Raw genomic sequence first — 22,683 nt, 5'->3', positions numbered from 1 at the left:
AAGATTGGGGAGGAATTGAAAAATGTTCCCCAATCCGTGACTCGTCTTCCAGGAAATGATGTGAAGTACGACCTTGGCGGGGCGATTCTCTCCGAGGCCAGAAACAATTGCAAAGTGTGGTTAAATAGCGGAGTCTTTCTCTGCATGCATGCGCCCGAAACGGGACTCTGATTTTGTCCCGTTAAATTACGCCCAGAATCATAGAGTTTTACAGAACGGAAAGAGACTCTTCGGGCCATCGCGTCCATGCCGACCATCAAGCGTAGATGCCGAGAGATTGTTTCTGCTTATTTAGGGAAGTTAAAACTTGGGAGGAACCATCTCAAGGTAAGGGCTGATAGCTTAGGGCTGAGATGAGGCAAATTTACTTCTATTATAACCTCAGCTGATGTTGCAGCTGGAGAAGTCATACCCAGGGTAGAAACTGGCTTGACAGACCGTAACTTTTATTTCTTTTGTTTAGAACCATGGGAGGCAGCTACTGAACAGAATCATAGAATTTACAGTGCAGAAGGAGGCCATTCGGCCCATCGAGTCTGCACCGGCTCCCGGAAAGAGCACCCTACCCAAGGCCAACACCCCCACCCTATCCCCATAACCCAGTAACCCCACCCAACACTAAGGGCAATTTTGGACACTAAGGGCAATTTATCATGGCCAATCCACCTAACCTGCACATCTTTGGATCACAGGAGTCTAATGATAAATTTTCAAAACAATAATAAAACATTTATTAAATAAGGGGAAAAAAGTATGTTACACTACTCCTTCCCCCACAACTGTACCTTTCCAGATATCATATTCGAAGGGTAGAACAAGTTTAAAAATCTATTTTACCCAAAAAATCTAATGTTCCCAATACATATATGTAGTCAGACATATCACACCCTGAAACCAAGTGACAGATGCCACTAAAAGCAACTTCTGTGAATTTATCATCAGTTAACACAGCCCACAGACACTTGTCACATTGTGAGACACAGAAGCCTAAGGTGCGATCTACCGGCCCGAATCTTGGCGCTGCCGATAGATGCCAAGAGATTCCTCTTCCAGGATCTAACCAGCTCACCATGCCTTGTGAGACCTAACGCGATCGCGCGAGACGTATTGATCTGAATCCCGCCCATTGTGGGCGGGATCACTATCTAGAAAATCTGCATATTAAAGCAAGACAGCTAATCTCTAATCCAAGTGCCTCAGAGACCTTGGGCGAGCGCCATTCAGCGCTGATTCCCACAAATGGGGAACAGATGGAATGGAATTTAGGAGGGGGTCTCCCAGGGGATCAGAGACCCCCAGGTGGTTACCTTCTGGCAGGTCAGCACCCTGGCACTGCCACATGGGTGCCAACATGGCAATGCCAAGGTTGCACTGCTAGCTGGGATGTACGTTCTCATACCAATCAGTTGCTGATTCTTTGCAAATACTATAGAAGATTACAACCGAGCCATGTCTGTGTTTGAACTTGCAAAGGGGCTTGTTGCTTCGTAATTAGTAAGCAAGTAAGCTTGGCAGATTGCAGCCGGACAAGAAGGCGGCTCACTACCACCTTCTCAGGGGTAATTAGGGATGGGCAACAACTGCTGGCCTTGCCAGTGGTGCTCACAGCCCGTGAAATAATTAAGAAACCATTATGTCATCTGCCGATGCAAGATGGCAGCCTGCCCATCGGTCTGCGGAAATCTATTGCACATTTGTCGATGATGCCATCGCTTTTCCTCGAGAGTGTGTCATAGAATAATAGAATTTACAGTGCAGAAGGAGGCCATTTGGCCCATCGAGTCTGCACCGGCTCTTTGAAAGAGCACCCTACCCAAGCCCACACCTCCACCCTATCCCCATAACCCAGTAACCCACCCAACACTAAGGGCAATTTTAGACACTAAGGGCAATTTAGCATGGCCAGTCCACCTAACCTGCACATCTTTGGACTGTGGGAGGAAACCAGAGCACCCGGAGGAAACCCACGCACACACAGGGAGAACGTGCAAACTCCGCACAGACAGTGACCCAAGCCGGGAATCGAACCTGGGACCCTGGAGCTGTGAAGCAATTGTGCTAACCACCATGCTACCGTGCTGTATGCACAGGCCGGCCACGGGAAGTGCTGGGCAGTATTTGCAGGGGGGAGGTTAACGAAAATCGACAATGGTTTCATGATCATCACTGGACCTTTAAAGATTTCAAATTTCCCCATCTGCAGTGGTGCGATTTGAACCTGGGACCCCAGACTACTCTGGGTCTCTGGACTACGAGTCCAGTGAGAATACCACTCTGCCACCACCTCCCACTTGCAAGCAGTGACGGGATCCCCAGGGAATGTGTCTGCAGTTTCATTGTCCCCCGGGGCAAGTGTTCGAAGTCACAGCGTGGCTCTTGGATGTTTCACCATTTAAATGTTCTGGCTACGTTAACAAATGTTCATTGTTTGCTGGTGTCCATGTGTCCAGGTCTCACTGTTTGGGTAGAATGCCTGATCAACTTGACTCTGTTAGTTGCAATCATAGCTCTGGACCAGCATTCGTACGTTGCCTTGTCACAAACCCTGGATTTCCCAAAGGATTAAGAGATGACGTTTGAAAAGCCTTAGCAGTTACGTTGCAGGGAAATACAACCAGCAATTCCCCACAAGCAGTCAATGAGAGGAATGGCCAGAGGCGAGAGATGGTGGTTGTTGAGGGCAGAATGTTGGCTGAAATATCCTCTTTCAAAAGTGCCCCAGGTGTCTCTCACATTCACCTGACCAGGCTTATGTCCAATAAGCTCATTCCAAAAGGCGACAATGCAATGCCCTTTCAGTACTGCACTTCAGTGTCAGTCTGGATTGTGTTCCTAAATGCGCGAGTGGAGCTTGAACACAGAAGCTTCTGACTCTGAGTGGATGATACTATTAACTGAGTCAAACTGAAACCCACATGGGTTCAAGCATCACTTGAGTGCAGAATCCAGGATGGGAGATGCTCAGGAAGTTTCAGCACTATCAGAAATGACATTTTTCAAATAATGGATTAAGCCGAAGGTCCTGGATTGGATTGGATTGGATTTGTTTATTGTCACGTGTACCGAGGTACAGTGAAAAGTATTTTTCTGCGAGCAGCTCAACAGATCATTAAGTACATGAGAAGAAAAGGGAATAAAAGAAAATACATCACAGGGCAACACAACATATACAATGTAACTACAAAAGCACTGGCATCGGATGAAGCATACAGGGTGTAGTGTTAATGAAATCAGTCCATAAGAGGGTCATTTAGGAGTCTGGTGACAGTGGGGTAGAAGCTGTTTTTGAGTCTGTACGTGCGTGTTCTCAGACTTCTGTATCTCCTGCCCGATGGAAGAAGTTGGAAGAGTGAGTAAGCCGGGTGGGAGGGATCTTTGATTATACTGCCCGCTTTCCCCAGGCAGCGGGAGGTGTAGATGGAGTCAATGGATGGGAGGCAGGTTTGTGTGATGGACTGGGCGGTGTTCACGACTCTCTGAAGTTTCTTGCGGTCCTGGGCCGAGCAGTTGCCATACCAGGCTGTGATGCAGCCTGATAGGATGCTTTCTATGGTGCATCTGTAAAAGTTGGTAAGAGTCAATGTGGACATGCCGAATTTCCTTAGTTTCCTGAGGAAGTATAGGCGCTGTTGTGCTTTCTTGGTGGTAGCGCGACGTGGGTGGACCAGGACAGATTTTTGGAGATGTGCACCCCTAGGCATTTGAAACTGCTAACCATCTCCACCTCGGCCCCGTTGATGCTGACAGGAGTGTGTACAGTACTTTGCTTCCTGAAGTCAATTACCAGCTCTTTAGTTTTGCTGGCATTGAGGGAGAGATTGTTGTCGCTACACCACTCCACTAGGTTCTCTATCTCCCTCCTGTATTCGGACTCATTGTTATTCGAGATCCGGCCCACTATGGTCGTATTGTCAGCAAACATGTAGATGGAGTTGGAACCAAGTTTTGCCACGCAGTCATGTGTTTACAGGGTGTAGAGTAGGGGGCTAAGTACGCAGTACTGTGCTGGTGAATGTGAAAAGTGACAAGTTTGTGGGACCTCAGGGGTGTTTCTTGGTATCATAGTCAAACGGCAGAAATACCCTTAAATAAACAACCATAACTAAGAAGAAAGATAGCAAGTATATAGCTCCTTTTAAAACCCCAAGACATTTTAACGCGATTTTAAGCCGCAGAACAACTTTCGAAGTGTAGTGACTGTTGTAACTCAGGATATTACTACCTTGTCTGCCTGTAGAGCAACAACTATTATATTTCAAAAAGTAATTCACTGCTTGAAATGATAAGGCACAGTAAATGTATGCTTCAATATGTATCCAAGTTTGCAGACGACACTAAGATGAGTGGTAAAGCAAAAAGTGCAGAGGATACCGGAAGTCTGCAGAGGGATTTGGATAGGTTAAGTGAATGGGCTAGGGTCTGGCAGATGGAATACAATGTTGACAAATGTGAGGTTATCCATTTTGGTAGGAAAAATAGCAAAAGGGATTATTATTTAAATGATAAAATATTAAAACATGCTGCTGTGCAGAGAGACCTGGGTGTGCTAGTGCGTGAGTCGCAAAAAGTTGGTTTACAGGTGCAGCAGATGATTAAGAAGGCAAATGGAATTTTGTCCTTCATTGCTCGAGGGATGGAGTTTAAGACTAGGGAGCTTATGCTGCAATTGTATAAGGTGTTAGTGAGGCCACACCTGGAGTATTGTGTTCAGTATTGGTCTCCTTACCTGAGAAAGGATGAACTGGCACTGGATGGTGTGCAGAGGAGATTCGCTAGATTAATCCCAGAGCTGAAGGGGTTGGATTATGAGGAAAGGTTGAGTAGACTGGGACTGTATGCGTTGGAATTTAGAAGGATGCAGGGAGATCTTATAGAAACGTAGAAAATGACAAAGGGAATAGATAGGACAGATGCGGGCAGGTTGTTTCCACTGTCGGGTGGTGAAAACAGAACTAGGGGGCATAGCCTCAAAATAAGGGGAAGTAGATTTAGGACTGAGCTTAGGAAGAACTTCTTCACCCAAAGGGTTGTGAATCTCCGGAATTCCTTGCCCAGTGAAGCAGTTGAGGCTCCTTCATTAAATGTTATTAAGATAAAGATAGATAGTTTTTTGAAGAATAAAGGGATTAAGGGTTATGGTGTTCGGGCCGGAAAGTGGGGCTGAGTCCACAAAAGATCAGCCATGGTCTCATTAAATGGCGGAGCAGGCTCGAGGGGCCAGATGGCCTACTCCTGCTCCTAGTTCTTATGTTCTTATGAATGACTAGTGAAATCCTTCTAATGCAGCATGACAAAAGTAGCAGTGCCTCACAATGTTTCTCTTCATGGATGGAATCTAACAATGGTTAGCGACTCATAGCCTTTATGCAACATTTGGAGATAATTTTCTTATATCATTAAATGATTATGATTTATGAATGTTTAAGTTCATTTTAATGAGGAATATTAGGAGCACTCTAATAGGCCCAGCATGAAATGCCTTCAGAAGCTGCCACCTCGAACGTTCCCTAAACGTGGATTTTTCTTCATTCACTCATGGGACGTGGGCGTCGCAGACTGCGCCAGCATTTATTGCCCTTCCCTAATTTCCCTTGAGGGCGCAGTTAAGAGTCAACCACATTTCCATCGGTCTGGAAATGTAGGCCAGACTAGGAAAGGATGGATGGCAGATTTCCTTCCCTAAAGCACATTAGTGAACCAGATGGTTTTTCCAACAATCGATAATGGTTTCATGGTCATCATTAGACTTTTCTAATTCCAGATCTTTTTTATTGAATTCAAATTTCACCATCTGCAGCGGCGGGACTTGAACCTGGGTCCGCAGAGCATTACTCTGGGTCTCTGGTTTAGTAGTCCAGTGACCATACCACTACGCCACCACCTTCCCTCAGCACTGAACTGTTATAACCTGCCCGAGACCTACAGGGTGCGAGCAATCACTTGTCCTGTGAGCCTCGCCGAATACGAGCTCCCCCGCTCAGAGGCCGGGGATCCCTGGGTTATTTATGGTTAAAGTTCGGTATAAAGTCGGCCAGGAGTGAAACCGACAGGACAAACCCAGCTGCGATCTGATGTATATTGTGAATTCCTTTGCTTTGCAATCAATGAAAATTGTTTTTTTTTAATTCACAGTATCCAATTATTTTTTTTTCCCCAATTAAGGGGCAATTTAGCATAGCCAATCCACCTACCCTGCACACCTTTGGGTGGTGGGGGCGAAACCCACGCAAACACACGGGGAGAATGTGCAAACTCCATACGGACAGTGACCCAGAGCCGGGATCGAACTTGGGACCTCGGCGCTGTGAGGCAGCAGTGCTAACTACTGCGCCACTGTGCTGCCCAAAATTGTTTTCTTTGAACCAAGTTGGTTCGGACTCATTTGTGGTCTCCAAAATAAACTCACTAAGGCAGACTATCTGCCACATTCCTTCTACCTACAGCTGCTGTTCTTTTACAATCCTGTGACTCAACAGAAAATCTTTGATCAGGAGACTGAACACCAGGGAAATCAAGATGTAATTCAAGAGGCAAGCTGCAGGTGCTGCATTGACACTGGACTATGTCAGAATCTGACAGATTAAGGAAAGAGCAGTGGCGTCAATAAAACAAATCCTTCATCCTGTCTGAAAGATACTGGGATTTAAATAGTTACTCAGCACATCTGCAGCCCGGGGAATCACTTTCATACAAATGAATGGAACAACGATTCTGTTAGGAATATTGTCGCTCTATCCGTTCATGGGATGCGAGTGTCACTGGTTATGCCAGCATTTGTTGGCCATCCCTAATTGCCCTTGAGCTGAGTGACTTGCTAGGCCATTTCAGAGGGCATTGATTTGTGCTATGGGTTTGCAGTTTCCTTGCTGTGGGATTTATTAGCTTGGTTTAAATTTCACCAGCCGCCACAGGAGTTGAACTCAGGCTCCCAGGATATTAGCCTGAGTTTCTGGATTGTTGATGCAGTGAAATTACCACTATGCCATCATCTCCCCGAATATACTGCATTGGCAAACAAACTGGAATACGACTTTAAATTACATATGAAATACAATCTGGAATACACATGGAACTGTAGCAATACTTGATTAGCACGGTCTTATTTTTGTTACACACACTACAATCTCCAGGCTTCTGAAGCTGCTGCACCAGAAATACGTAATTCTACACATTTTAATCTTGATGGTGTCATATACTACCGCACCTTATGATGTGTTGGGTGCTCTGGATCCGTGGAACACATACAGGCCACCAACACTTAAAATAGTGCAACACTATTTTATTAAGTTAGACACTGTTGAACATACTTTCACTGTGGGTTAACACGATGTTAGATTAAACTAAAGACCTATGCCTGTCCGAACCAGTCTATGCACCCAGCACATGGTGAAGATCTGTGCTGTAAGCTGTAAGCTCTGTCCTTCTGAGAGGCTGCATCCCGAATGAGCAGGAACTCTGATGCCCTCTGTCTTTATAGAGAGTGTGCTCTAACTGGTGATTGGCTGCGGTGTTGTGTGTGTTGATTGGTCTTGCTGTGTGTCCATCAGTGTGTGGGTCTGCACCATGATATACTGGTGTATATTATGACATCCCCCTTTGATAAAAAATGTATGTGTGTGGCAATAAATAATGTATGGTGAGAATGTCCCTAACTACGTGTGGGGTGCGAAGACATATTTACAGGACTACGTACATGAGAACTAAGCTATTTACATGAAATGAAATGAAAAAAATGAAAATCGCTTATTGTCACAATTAGGCTTCAAATGAAGTTACTGTGAAAAGCCCCTAGTCGCCACATTCCGGCGCCTGTTCGGGGAGGCTAGTACGGGAATTGAACCGTGCTGCTGGCCTGCCTTGGTCTGCTTTAAAAGCCAGCAATTTAGCCCAGTGTGCTAAACCAGCCCCAGGTTTGAGTTAGCTTGCTGTGGGCAAATTAGCTGCCACGCTCGTGCATTACATTGGTACCCTGAACTTCAGGAAAGTACCTCCTCTGGGAAGGCCCATCGTGTGTGGAGACAGGCAGGAGATCTGATCTGTCCAAATTGAGGCACAGAAGTCACATACGATGCTCTTTCCTAAGCCCTGGCCCTCAAGTCCTCAACTCCATCCTATTTGTCCCCATTTCCCATTTACTGGCTTATCCTGTGTGGCTGGAGACCAGGAGAGAGCTGCTTTCAGTGTCATTGGGGAGGTGCCTGGGGCAGAGGAGCAGTATGCAACAAGAGTAACGACATCAACACTATATACAAACCAGGGAAACGATCAAACAAAGCAACGAAACAATTCAGAGAGTCCATAAATTAGAAAAGTTCATAAATTTAGTCTCTGAGGTGGGCGACAAACTCTGGTTGACCGCCTCAAGGGTGGGTCGAGAGCCGCCGGTTCAGGAGCGGGCTGGACGGCGTCAAAGTCAGGTGGAGGCAGAGTGACAGGGAGCTCTGCATAGTCCGTGGCAGGGTCAGCAGGAGGGCGAGACGACACTGGAGGATCACGTGGCGAGCGTGGAATGAGACGAAGGGCGCAGCAATTGCGCCGCAGAATAGAGTCATCCGGTAGACAAACCAGGAACAAGCGGAGGGCCACCTGCCGAAGAACCACAGCGGTTGCAGACCAGCCACCATCCGGAAGATGGACGCAGACGTTGTCATCTGGAGCCGGAGCAGGGAGATCAGCTGCACGGGAGTCATGAGCCGCCTTGTGCTGTGCACGAGACAGCTGTATCTGGCGAAGTACCGGAACGTGGTCGAGGTCTGGGACATGGATGGACGGCACCGTCATCCTCGGGGGGCGACTCATGAGTAACTGGGCTGGCGACAGGCCAGTGGACAGTGGGGCGGCGCGATAGGCCAGCAAGGCAAGGTAGAAATCAGACCCAGCATCGGCAGCCTTGCATAGGAGCCGTTTGACAACATGTACTCCCTTCTCCGCTTTGCCGTTGGATTGGGGGTACAGGGGGCGATATTCTCTGGAAACGGCGCGATGTCCACCGACTGGCGCCCAAAACGGCGCAAATCAGACGGGCATCGCGCCGCCCCAAAGGTGCGGAATACTCCGCATCTTTGGGGGCCGAGCCCCAACATTGAGGGGCTAGGTCGGCGCCGGACGAATTTCCGCCCCGCCAGCTGGCGGAAAAGGCCTTTGGTGCCCCGCCAGCTGGCACGGAAATGACATCCCCGGGCGGCGCATGCACGGGAGCGTCAGCGGCCGCTGACGTCAATCCCGCGCATGCGCAGTGGAGGGAGTCTCTTCCGCCTCCGCCATGGTGGAGACCGTGGCGAAGGCGGAAGGAAAAGAGTGGCCCCACAGCACAGGCCCGACGGCGGATCGGTGGGCCCCGATTGCGGGCCAGGCCACCGTGGGGGCACCCCCCGGGGCCAGATCGCCCCGCGCCCCCCCCCCCCTGGACCCCGGAGCCTGCCCGTGCCGCCTTGTCCGGCCATAAGGTAGGTGGTTTAATTTACGCCGGCAGGACAGGCATTTTAGCGGCGGGACTTCGGCCCATCCGGGCTGGAGAATCGAGCGGGGGGACCCGCCAACCGGCGCGGCGCGGTACCCGCCCCCGCCGAATCTCCAGTGCCGGAGACTCCGGCAACCGGCGGGGGCGGGATTCACGCCAGCCCCCGGCGATTCTCCGACCCGGTAGGGGGTCGGAGAATCTCACCCAGGGTACTGGACGTCACATGGGGAAAATTGTACCGCCTGGAAAAGTTGGACCATTCTTGGCTGGCGAAGCAGGGGCCATTGTCCGACATAACCGTGAGCGGGATGCCGTGTCGAGCAAAGGTGTGCTTACAGGCACGGATAACTGCAGACGAGGTGAGGTTGTGCAACCGTATCACCTCTGGGTAATTCGAAAAGTAGTCCACGATCAGGACATAGTCTCTACCCAGCGCGTGGAACAGGTCGATGCCCACCTTGGTCCATGGTGATGTGACCAACTCATGGGGCTGTAGGGTCTCATGTGGTTGGGAAGGCTGGAAGCGCTGACAAGTGGGGCAGTTGAGCCCTGTGTTGAAATGAAAAATGAAATGAAAATGAAATGAAATGAAAATCGCTTATTGCCACGAGTCGGCTTCAATGAAGTTACTGTGAAAAGCCCCTAGTCGCCACATTCCGGCGCCTGTTCGGGGAGGCTGGTACGGGAATTGAACCGTGCTGCTGGCCTGCCTTGGTCTGCCAGTCGACTACCGCCAGATCATCTCTGACATTATAGAACTGAGGGCTTTGGCCCTTGAGCCACCCGTCCGTTAGGTGGCGCATGACGCGCTGTAGCAAAGGGTCAGCCGCTGTCTCGCGGCAAATTTGGATGAGGCGTTCATCCGAGGCAGGTAGATTGGAGGCCGCGAATGCCACATGAGCGTCAACCTGGCAGGCAAATCCCGCTGGGTCACATGGAGTGTTGACTGCCCTGGAGAGAGCACGGCAATGATGAGGTCTTTGCCCGTGTATACCAGCTGGAAGTCATATCGCCGGAGCTTGAGAAGAATACGCTGGAGGCGAGGCATCATATCGTTCAAGTCTTTCGCATTATATTGACCAGTGGGCGATGGTCGGTCTCGGCGGTGAATTGAGGAAGTCCGTACACGTACACATAATCGTGAAACTTAACCACACCGGTCAGAAGGCCCAGGCACTCCTTTTCTATCTGCGCGTAGCGCTGCTCCATGGGGGTCATTGCACGTGATGCATATGCAACGGGGGCCCATGATGAGGCCTCATCACGTTGAAGGAGCACTGCCACAATGCCGGATTGACTGGCATCGGTCAAAATTTTGGTCTCCTTTGCTGGATCAAAGAAAGCTAAGACCGGGGCCGTGGTGAGTTTGGTTTTGAATTCTCTCCATTCGCGCTCGTGGGCAGGGAGCCATTGGAAGTCTGTCGTCTTCCTGACCAGGTTCCTTTTTAAAAAAATAAATTTAGAGTACCCAATTCATTTTTTCCAATTAAGGGGCAATTTAGCGTGGCCAATCCAAAGAACAAAGAACAAAGAACAAAGAAATGTACAGCACAGGAACAGGCCCTTCGGCCCTCCAAGCCCGTGCCGACCATGCTGCCCGACTAAACTACAATCTTCTACATTTCCTGGGTCCGTATCCTTCTATTCCCATCCTATTCATATATTTGTCAAGATGCCCCTTAAATGTCCCTATCGTCCCTGCTTCCACTACCTCCTCCGGTAGCGAGTTCCAGGCACCCACTACCCTCTGCGTAAAAAACTTGCCTCGTACATCTACTCTAAAGCTTGCCCCTCTCACCTTAAACCTATGCCCCCTAGTAATTGACCCCTCTACCCTGGGGAAAAGCCTCTGACTATCCACTCTGTCTATGCCCCTCATAATTTTGTATACATTTATCAGGTCTCCCCTCAACCTCCTTCGTTCCAGTGAGAACAAACCGAGTTTATTCAACCGCTCCTCATAGCTAATGCCCTCCATACCAGGCAACATTCTGGTAAATCTCTTCTGCACCCTCTCTAAAGCCTCCACATCCTTCTGGTAGTGTGGCGACCAGAATTGAACACTATACTCCAAGTGTGGCCTAACTAAGGTTCTATACAGCTGCAACATGACTTGCCAATTCTTATACTCAATGCCCCGGCCAATGAAGGCAAGCATGCCGTATGCCTTCTTGACTACCTTCTCCACCTGTGTTGCCCCTTTCAATGACCTGTGGACCTGTACTCCTAGATCTCTTTGACTTTCAATACTCTTGAGGGTTCTACCATTCACTGTATATTCCCTACCTGCATTAGACCTTCCAAAATGCATTACCTCACATTTGTCCGGATTAAACTCCATCTGCCATCTCTCCGCCCAAGTCTCCAGATAATCTAAATCCTGCTGTATCCTCCGACAGTCTTCATCGCTATCCGCAATTCCACCAACCTTTGTGTCGTCTGCAACCTAGCCTGCACATCTTTTTTGGGTTGTGGGGATGAAACCCACGCAAACACGGGGAGAATGTGCAAACTCCACACGGACAGTGACCCAGACCCAGGATCGAACCTGGGACCACGGTGCCGTGAGGCTGACCAGGTTCCTGAGAGCCGTGGTATGAGAGGCGAGGTGCGGGATGAATTTCCCGAAAAAATTAACCATGCCCAGAAATCGGAGGACTGCCTTCTTGTCCTCTGGCGCTTTCATGGTTGTGATAGCAGCCACCTGTCCGCATCCGGCTGCACACCCAATTGGGAGATGTGGTCCCCGAGGAACTTGAGTTTTGTCTGACCAAAAGAGCATTTGGCCCTGTTGAGTTGGAGGCCCTGCTCACGTATACGTTTGAATACGTGCTGGAGGCGACTAACATGCTCCTGCGGGGTGGTGGACCAAATGATTATGTCATCGACATAGACGCGAACATCTTCAATACCTTCCATCATTTGTTCCATAATCCAATGGAACACTTCTGGTGCAGAGATGATCCCAAACGGCATCCTGTTGTAACAATATGTTCCAAAGTGGGTGTTAAATGTGCAGAGTTTCCTGCTGGATTTATCGAGCTGGATTTGCCAGAATCCTTTTGAGGCGTCGAGTTTGGTAAAGAGCTTGGCGCGAGCCATCTCACATGTGAGCTCTTCGCGCTTGGGAATTGGATAGTGCTCTCTCATGATATTGCGATTTAGATCCTTGGGATCAATGCAAATTCTCAATTTGCCGGAAGGCTTTTTTAGGGTCGGTTCCATGACTTTCAAAATCACTCCTTGGTTCTGGAGGTCCTGCAGCTGCTGCTTGAGGCGGTCCTTAAGGGGTGCTGGGACCCTGCGAGGTGCGTGCACCACAGGCGTGGCATTCGGTTTTAATAAAATCTTGTAGGTGTACGGGAGCGTGCCCATACCCTCGAAGACGTCGTGGTACTGCTTGATAATGGCGTCGAGCTGCGCCCTGAAGTCAGTGTCCTGAAAGGCAGACGTGTCATCAGGAGAGAGAGAGTGAACTCTCTGAACTAGGTTCAACAGCTTGCATGCCTGCGCGCCAAGCAGGGAGGCTTTCGAGGAGCCCACTATTTCAAAGGGAAGGATGGCTTTGCGTGACCTGTGCATCACTTCAAGTTGGCATGAGCCGCTGGCAGCAATGGCATTGCCATTATAATCTAATAGCTGGCAGGCTGATGGGAGGATGGCTGGTTTGACACGAAGGCTTTGGAGGTCAGACCGCGCAATGAGATTGGCGGAGGCACCAGTGTCCAGGCGGAATCGTATTTGGGACCGGTTGACTGTAAGGGTGGCACACCACTCCTCGTCCGGATCGATGCTGTATACCGATAGAGGCTGGATTCTTTGCTTCGGGGGCACCCTGTTTTTTGTAATGATACCGACTCGAAAAGGCGCCTTCGGGTCCTCGGTGTCAATATCGGGTAGCAGGTCCAAATTGGGCTCGGTGACTGTGGGTTGAATGGCCCGGACATTCCTGCGAGGCTGGCTGGCGCAGGCATCGTCGGGATTTGGCAGGTCATTGCCGCTTTAAGTGGGCGGAGCCACAGTTGCCGCACGTTGTAGCGTCAGTACGTTCGCTGCGCCACCGCGCATGGACGGTGCGGTCATACGTGGTGCGCGCCTGCGCAGTACGTTCATCGACATCGCCGTCACAAGCGCGGGAGTCCACGAAAAGCGTGCAAAATGGCCGCCCTCATCCAGGCTAAGGCCCTGGAGTTGCTCGATTGCTTGGAACCGTTCTGCCTCGTGGGAACCTTGCCACGCCGTTTCAGCTGCTTGGATGTGGGGATACCGACTAGTGGCGTGTTCATGTAGCACGCAGGTCTCGATGGCAATCGCTAGGGTGATCTGCTTTACCCCGAGGAGCTGCTGGCGTAGGGGGTCCGACTGAACACCGAAAACGATCTGGTCGCATATCATGGAGTCGGAGGTGGACCCGTAATTACAGGACTGCGCAAGGATGCGGAGGTGGGTGAGAAAGGACTGGAAAGGTTCATCCTTACCCGGCAAACGCTGTTGGAATACATAGCGCTCGAAACTTTCAGTCACCTCGATGTCGCAGTGACTGTCAAACTTAAGGAGGACCGTCTTGAATTTTGATTTATCTGCACCATCAGCAAAGGTGAGAGAATTGAAAATGTGGATGGCATGTTCACCGGCCGTGGATAGGAAGAGAGCGATCTTCCTGGTGTCTGAGGCAGCTTCCCGTGCTGTGTCTTCAAGGTAGAGCTGGAAGCTTTGTTTGAATATCTTCCAGTTGGCCCCTAGGTTACCGGTGATGCGGAGCGGCGGCGGCGGGCGGACGCTGTCCATTTTGCAGGATGGCTGTATGCTGGTGGAAGGCAGATCACTTGCAGGTCGGTCTAAGAAGATCCCTCAACTACTGGTACCATGATGTGTTGGGTGCTCTGGATCCGTGGAACACATACAGGCCACCAACACTTAAAATAGTACAACACTATTTTATTAAGTTAGAAACTGTTGAAGATACGTTCACTGTGGGTTAACACGATGTTAGATTAAACTAAAGACCTATGCCTGTCCTAACCAGTCTATGCAGTTAGCACATGGTGAAGATCTGTATTGTAAGCTGTGAGCTCTGTCCTTCTGAGAGGCTGCATCCCGAATGAGCGGGAACTCTGATACCCTCTGCCTATATAGTGCGTGTGCTCTAACTGGTGATTGGCTGCGGTGTTCTGTGTGTTGATTGGTCTTGCTGTGTGTCCATCAGTGTGTGTGTCTGCACCATGATATACTGGTGTATAGTATGACATGTTAGTCCAACATTTAGGTTCCTCAATCAAGAAAATAAACATCAGTGTAGGATTTTCTGGAGTGGGAAGAGTTGTGGTGTGCCCTGACGGTTCAACATATTTCCTTGTGTTGCACCCTGTGAGTTCAACTGAGCCTCCACAACTTAAATTGCTTACTTCCTGGGCCAGAGAGGTTGTGTGGCATCACAGGAACATAATTCTCTTCTATAAAAACATATTTCCAATGCGAAGCGTAATCCCTAATTTACAGTAGTGATTGGCATTTAATGACAAATGTGGCAATTTCTTGTAACACATGGGGTGGTTACGGATGCGTTGTCATTTTGCAATGTGAAAGATTGAATGCAAAATGTCTCTATATCAAGGCTTGACTATTCCAACACGTTCCTGACCTGCAGCAGTGCAAATAACGCCAAAATTAATGGTTGTTTGCAAACGATTAATTGTTGTTCACAGGACGATTTACAAATTAACGTCTTTGAGGGCCCTTCGGCTTTTCACTATTTTGGCAGAAGATTCTGGGCCATTCTGCTGGAAAATATTTCACTTCTACCAGAGGTAAATATGTTATGTGAAATAGATGGTTCCAATGTAGCACAGCATATTGGAGAATTAATGTGTAATGTCCAAAAATGGAAGGTCAGGGCTTGTACACGTGGGAGTCACAAGTGTTGCCACTTGAGGCAGAAGGGGTCATTTTAACTCATAATAATAATCGCTTATTGTCACAAGTAGGCTTCAATGAAGTTACTGAGAAAAGCCCCGAATCGCCACATTCCGGCACTTGTTCGAGGAGGCCGGTATGGGAATTGAACCCACGCTGCTGTCTTCTTCTGCATTCCAGGCCAGCTGTTCAGCCCACTGTGCTAAACCAGCCCCAAGATCAACCAGGCACAAGATCTGAACAACCTTCAATTTCCACCACCTAAAATACTTTTCATCCACAGCATTTTGCCAATGATTGTTACTAATAAATTTGGTTTTATCTCTTCTGACAGTCTCCTCGCTGGTCATAATTATCTATATAGGCTATAACAATAACTTACAAACCCAATTAGTGCCTTTAGCATAATAAATTTCCGAAGATGCGTTACGCCATCATGTATTCGGCACCAACTCACATTAGGTTACATAGTGCAGATAGTTTGGCCAAAGTGCTATGTTTTGATGAGCATCTTAAAGGAAGAATGTGGTAGAGAGGCAGATAATTTCAAAGCTTAGGCCAAGGTAGCTGAGGACATGGTCACCAATGGAGGAACAATTAAAACTGGCCTGCTCAAAACTTCAGGATTAGTTGCATGTAGCTATCTCAGAAGGTTATGGGGCCGACTTCAGTAGCAAAGATAGGTAGGTGGTGGCAGTGGAAGGGTAGAGAAACATTATGTACATCCAATCCTTCACTAGTGTTCTGATACTTGGGGAGGTTCCTTCATAATCTCCTTGATACTCTTGAATAGAATACAAACATCAGCACTTATTTCACGGATTGCTTCTCTTTCACCTCCTACCTCTCTCTTCCCGTTACAGCTTTGCTTGTCCCTTCATTCAAACTGACTGCTGTAGTCATTGATCCCACAAATTCCTCCTCTCTGTTCCGAACAACAACTATACCCCTCCTTATCCATGCACTCTAACTGTGCCGGCACATTGCTTTGCCTCAAACTCATTGGGTGGGATTCTCCATTTGGGTGACTATGGACGAGATTCCCTGTCCCGGGATATGCGGAATGCGTTTCTCAATGGGATGGAGAATTGGGCGTCAGGGAAAGGCGATGCTCCGAGCCCCCCCCCCCCACCCAATGGCAGCGGGAATGAGATCCATGCTGTCTGCTAACGGGAGCATGTAAATAAATGAAAATGGGTTGTAGTGAGCGTGGATCACTTGTGGTCTCCAGCAGCGTGGCCCTGACGTGGTTGACCTCATGGTGGACCAACGTGTAAATCGTTCGATAAATCCAGCATTTCCACATCGTTGGATAAATCGTTGCAGCTTTATCCCTATTATGGCAAAGAGAGGTAAGTGCATTCCAAGCACTGAGTGCATTCCAATTGCACAAGCGTGTGACTTCACTGCACACACCTCTCTTTGATGTGGTCAATGTTTACAGACATTGGAGTTTCACCACTTAGGCCACTGCACCGTGAAGAAAAATGAATGAATCAAAGCTGCAGCTGGTTTGTAGAAGCTGTCAATCACAGTCTACTGCTCGAACGCTATAAATGGCTTGCAGCTAATGGATCTGTGGGAACGAGACACAGATCAGAGCTTCTCTCCTTCCAAGAATGGAATGTGGAGCTGCAAGGTAAGTGTTACAGCTGTAATTCCTCTCACTGCCCCTGCCTGGACTGCTCTCTAGCTTCCAGACAGGGATCTCTTTTCTGGGGGAGGAGGGGGTTTCTGTGAGGAGGGTTCTGTGGGGGGGGGGGGTTCCTTTAATTATGGAGTTCCTATGGGGGTCCACCCGATTACAGCCGTATCCCTACTACAGGGGTTCCTGTGGCTCTATCCCTATTACAGGGGTTCCTGTGGGGGGTCTCCCTTTTGCAGAGGTCCCTGGGGGGGGGGGTCCCCCAGTACAGGGGTCACTGGGAGGGTCTCTCTATTAGGGGGGATCTGGCCCCACCTAACCTGCACATCTTTGGGTTGTGGGGTGCAACCCACGCAGACACGGGTAGAATGTGCAATCTCCACACGGACAGTGACCCAGGGCTGGGATCAAACCCGGGTCCTCAACGCCGCAGTCCCAGTGCTATCCACCGTGCTGCCCTTTAATTCTACAGTCCGTCATTTATCTAATTTGTCTTCTTTTTTTATTTCCATGGTGCATTTCTTTATTCTTCACCAAACAAATGGCTTTCTCAATTTCAACTAAAATCATCTTTGTGTTTGTGTTTATAATTTTCCTTGTGGAACATGTGGGAGCATTACCTGAACGTAGACATCTCTGCCTTCTCGATCAATCTTCACACTGTGGAGTTGTCCATTTGCCAGCTTTGTGCCGTCGATGTTAAAGACATTAGTTTCTTTATCGTTTTGCAGTTTGTATCTGATCTGGAGGCTCCCTAAAACAAGAGTTGATTGGTTTTAATTGAAAAGATAAGAACCTGTAGGTAAATAACACCAAGCTTGCTGAAAGAGCCTGTACAAGATTTCCAACAAGAACACGCAAAATGAAAACCCCACGGCCACACGACAAATAGAGCTGCAAACCATGCCAAACGCGTGTCAAAGTCCATCCATAATACCTGCTGTGACTAGTGGAGCTGACAGCCTTAATGAAGATGGTCACATCTGTCGGTCAACTCCTCACTGATCCATTCTCAGACCAGACGAACATGTTTTTCATTAAGTTGATTGGAAATGTTAATAAAATAAAATGGGGAATGAACAGCTTTTTAAGGATGACTCCACTTACCGCTTATCATTATAACTTTTGGGTTTGAATGATGAATGTTTATATGGACACAGAAAGAAGGATCACAGTAGTCCCATGGGCCCCTCTAGCCTGTCTGCCATTCAATAAGATCGTAGCTGATTTGTTTGTGTTTTGAATTCCACATTCCCATCGAGCCGCAATAACTTTTGACTCCCTTATAGAATCATATAATTTACAGTGCATAAGAAGGCCATTCGGCCCATTGAGTCTGTACCGGCCCTTGGAAAGAGCACCCCACTTAAGCTCATGCCTCCACCCTATCCCTGTAACCCAGTGACCCCATCTGACCTGCACATCTTTGGACTGTGGGACTGTGGGAGGAAACCAGGGCACCCGGAGGAAACCCACGCAGACATGGGGAGGACGTGCAGACTCCACATAGATAGTGACTTAAGCTGGGAATCGAACCAGTGACCCTGGAGCTGTGAAGCAACTGTGCTAACCACTGTGGTACCGTGCGACCCCTTGTTATCTAACAAGAATCTATCTACCCCAATGACCCAGCCTCAAGTTGCATATCCCTCTGGAAGAAAATAAAAACTCCTATGTCTGTCCTAAAATGGCAGCCCCATATTTTCAAACAGTGCCCCCTAGTTCTGGAACTAGTCAAGACAGTTTTCTATGAATCATCATCAGAACCTTAGCTCACCACCCAGGGCGCCTCACCCCACCCTATCACATGTTGGGCTTGCAGAAGGTTCCTTCTTGTTAATACGATCCTGGTCCAGACCCCAACAGTGGCTAAGATACTGGACAGAAACCTCAATGTCTTTATTTTAATTTTGTAGGACTGTGAGGACAGGACACCTCGCTCCAGAAGTGATTTCACGCAAAAATAGGGATATGATATATTAAAACAAACTTTATTACTAACACAGCATTACATAAAATATGTTTAACACCATACAAGAAAACAGCTTACAATTACCCCTCAAACAATGCTAATCAATACAGTGACACAATAACCCTTAACTGCTATCTTTATTCCCACTCGAACAACAGAATTGTCTCATATCTCAATCCACTTTAAAATACAGTTAGCTCCCAGGAATACTTGCTGACCAGAGATGTCTGGGTACTCCACTTTGAGAAAGAAAAATGTTTTGACATTGTTTTAAAGAAAGTGACCTGGCCATGTCAGAACAATGCAGGATCTCTAGCTGAAGTCTTCAGAGACAGTCTTCACTGTTTGACTTCCCAACTGCACTGCCCACTTTTCTGAAAAATGCCTGATGCTCTAGCTCCCCCCATTAGTTACATCATCTTTCCAACTGAACACAATGTATCTATTTAACTACTCCACAGGGAACCCTCTTAATAATATAAACAAAAATCCCATAGCCCAAGCTTTAACAATGCTTTGATTGCACCTCTGGCTCTCAAAACGCCAACCTATCTTGCAAACCAGGATTTCTGAAAACACTATTGCAGCAGTCATACAAACCCAGGCTGTTAACCCTTACAGCACCAAATACATTGAATATAATATATCCAAAATTCCTGACATTCATCACATTGTCACAAAACTAGTGATGCCAAGATATACTTTGGGATGTGTTCTGCTTCATGGCACCTCTATTTTTAATCAGATGAGCTGCGCTCTGAAAGCTAGTGATTCCAAACAAACCTGTTGGACTTTAACCTGGTGTTGTAAGACGTCTTACTGTGCCCACCCCAGTCCAACGCCGGCATCTCCACATCCTGTATTTAATGGCAAGGGCCGTGGATACTGGGCCTTCTGACATTGCAACAATTTTTAAGAAGGCCGAAACAAAGTGACAAAGCTTCAAATAGCTTCATTTAAAAAAAATACATCTTGATAACAGAATTTGTCTTCATCAAGGTGCCAAATGTTAGCGCTGTGGGATAAGCGCTTGGTAATCTCCAGTCAGACAGGGCAAAGGCTGTGTGTGAACTAAACATCTGGTTTCACAATAGCAAATGTTTCTCTTAGAGGAATAGGCTGTTTCGCATGAGCATGTTCACTCCGAAAGCAGATGGAGTGAAATCTCCAATGTGTCTTATGTAGTACGATAGATTGTCGGGTTTATAAGATTAATACCTCTAAAAATGATTTCCTTAACTTGGCTAACTGGTGGAGGCAGACATCAAGGGCTGGATTTTCCCTCTGGAGCTGGGAAACAGGGAGTGTATCTTGGTCTTCAATATGTTCCTAGAGGGGGACACAGCCACTAATTGGGGATATTTAAGAATGCACTCCCTCAATTGCTATGTTCAGCATGAAAAACACACTCTTCTCTCATGTTGTATAAATTGTTGTGATTGTTTGAAATTTGGCATTGTTTGTCCTGATGAGTGCAAGTTGAAAAGCTTCAGGAACATGTCTCTCTTTTCAGCAATATCCAAGTTCTGTATCACCAAGCAAAATTTCATTTCATTCAAGGAACTATCGAATTAAAGTTGTTGTGGTGAGGAGTGAAGACTTAAATCAGACAATTTTGGCCTACTGCAAAAAATGACTGAAAGCTCCTTGATTCTCAAAAAGCTCTCCTAGGCTGATCTATGATTGATTCTAATCCTACACAATATGCTTGATTCTTCATGTCCTCAGGGAAACTAGAGATGGACACTAAATATAGCCCCGCCACCCTCATTCTGAGAACATTCCAAAATATGAATCCTGACAATGCATCAGCTGGAACTGCGGGCCCAGAAAGTTGTTTTAAAGATTGAAAAAAATAGCGTTTGAATGAACATACTTTTATTGATCCATGGACCAGTGCACACAAAGGTTCACATGGGCCCATGTTTAAGCAATGAATTTAAATGAGGGTAGGAGGAAATCCATTTCTGTTTTGTGACAATGTTGAAATTAATTCTTAAATCATTCAGGCGATACATCAATTGTGACAGACACACAGTCAGAATGCAAAGGATGATTTGGAATAATGAGCTGGCATATTTTTGGAAGGATGCCAATGCCTGATTAAGGGAAGACAAATTAATGAAATCTGCCTGTAAGTAGTTTGGTATTTTATTAATTTCCCCTGATCCAAGGGATTTCCAAGGCCATGCGTGCATTACCATTTGCTCTTCTGTCTCCTGTATCCTCACTGCATTAAAATCAATGTACATCACACTGTCTCGAAAACACAGTCCTTCCCTTTACTCTGTTGGATTTTATGCAGAGACAGTGACCCTGCCCCCTGCCTGCGTGAGGCTGGATAGGCCTGAGGCAATTCAATAGCCTTGGGCCTGCTAACTGACTCAGAGCTGGACCTCCAGCCCCAAATTGTATAAAACCCTGGTGAGGCCACATCTGGAGTATTGCGTGCAGTTCTGGTCACCACATTACAGAAACAAAGTTATTGCTCTGGAGAGAGAGTGCAGAGGAGAATGTTGCCAGGGCTAGAAAAGTGTGGATACGAGGAGAGATTGGAGAGGTTGGGGTTATTTTCCTTGGAACAAATAAGACTGAGCGGTGACTTAATTGAGGTGTACAAAATTATCAGGACACGATTTAGGGTGGACAGGATAAAATTGTTTCCCTTGGTGGAGAATTCTACAATCAGGGGACATAGATTCAAGATAAATGGCAGAAGGTGTAGAGGGGGCATGAGAGAAAAACGTTTTACGCAGAGGTTGGTGAGAGTCTGGAATTCTCTGCCCAATTGGTGGTGGAGGCAAAGACCCTAAACGCTTTTAAAAGGTACTTGGATCTGCATCTTCAGTGCTCTGAGCTACAGGGCTGTGCACCGGGTGCAGGAAGGTGGGATTAGAAAGGGCACCTGGGTGTCATCGGGCTGGCATGGCCAAGATGGGCCAAATGGCCTCCTTCTGTGCTGTAACTTTTCTCCAATTCTAAATTAGATAATTGGCAGCTGTAGTCTGCCTGGGGGAGGGGACCAAGCTTGGGAAGGCAGGGGAATGTGTGGCGGCAGGGGGGATGGCTTATGAAAATCATTTCATGAAACATGGGCGTCACTGCAAAGGACAGCGTTTGTTGACCAGCCTTAATTGCCATAACTGAGTGTTTTGCAGTTAAGAGTCAACCACATTGCTGTGGGCCTGGGGTCATATGTAGGCCAGACCAGGTAAGGACAGCGAATTTCCCTCCAGAAGAACACAAGCAGGATTGGACCAAATGGCCATTGATTCTGCTCCGCCATTCAATATAATCTTGGCTGATCTTTAGACTTTAACACCATTTTCCCACCCTAATATCCACTGACTCCCCGTGAAACCAAAGGGTATCCTAAAGGACATGAGTGAATTAGATGGGTTCTTATGACAATTGATGATAGCTTCATGATCACTGTTACAAGACTCATTTTCAATTCAATTTTGTTCATGAATTAACTGTAATTTCCCGTTAGTTGAACTTAAATGGAATGTGCTGCTGCAGTGGGATTTGAACATGGTTCTCAAGATCATAAATCTGAGCCACCGGCTTACTAGTCAAGTGACATTACAACTACACCTCCTTCTCGCTGTTAGGCAGAGGGCAACCGAACAGGAGGGGTCTTGCTCAGCCCACATGAAAGGTCTGTGCATTCCCCACCGCTGGTAAAATGGC

The 22,683-nt window shown here is 47.6% G+C and overlaps 1 protein-coding gene across 2 annotated transcripts in view; it reads right to left on the bottom strand.

Annotated features, from left to right (window-relative positions):
* The window catches only part of LOC140387024 (contactin-associated protein-like 5), a 1,394,308-nt gene that overhangs the window by 109,608 nt on the left and 1,262,017 nt on the right, over positions 1 to 22,683 (bottom strand). For both annotated transcript variants that reach the window (XM_072470006.1, XM_072470014.1), the window contains exon 20: positions 17,639 to 17,772. In XM_072470006.1, coding sequence (XP_072326107.1) covers positions 17,639 to 17,772 — 134 coding nt within the window. The remainder of the gene's footprint in view (positions 1 to 17,638; positions 17,773 to 22,683) is intronic.

Source organism: Scyliorhinus torazame, chromosome 2 (assembly GCF_047496885.1).
Source record: "Scyliorhinus torazame isolate Kashiwa2021f chromosome 2, sScyTor2.1, whole genome shotgun sequence".
NCBI lineage: Eukaryota > Metazoa > Chordata > Chondrichthyes > Carcharhiniformes > Scyliorhinidae > Scyliorhinus > Scyliorhinus torazame.
Note: the sequence above shows the minus strand (reverse complement) of the source record. Positions and strands in the feature narration are given on the sequence as shown.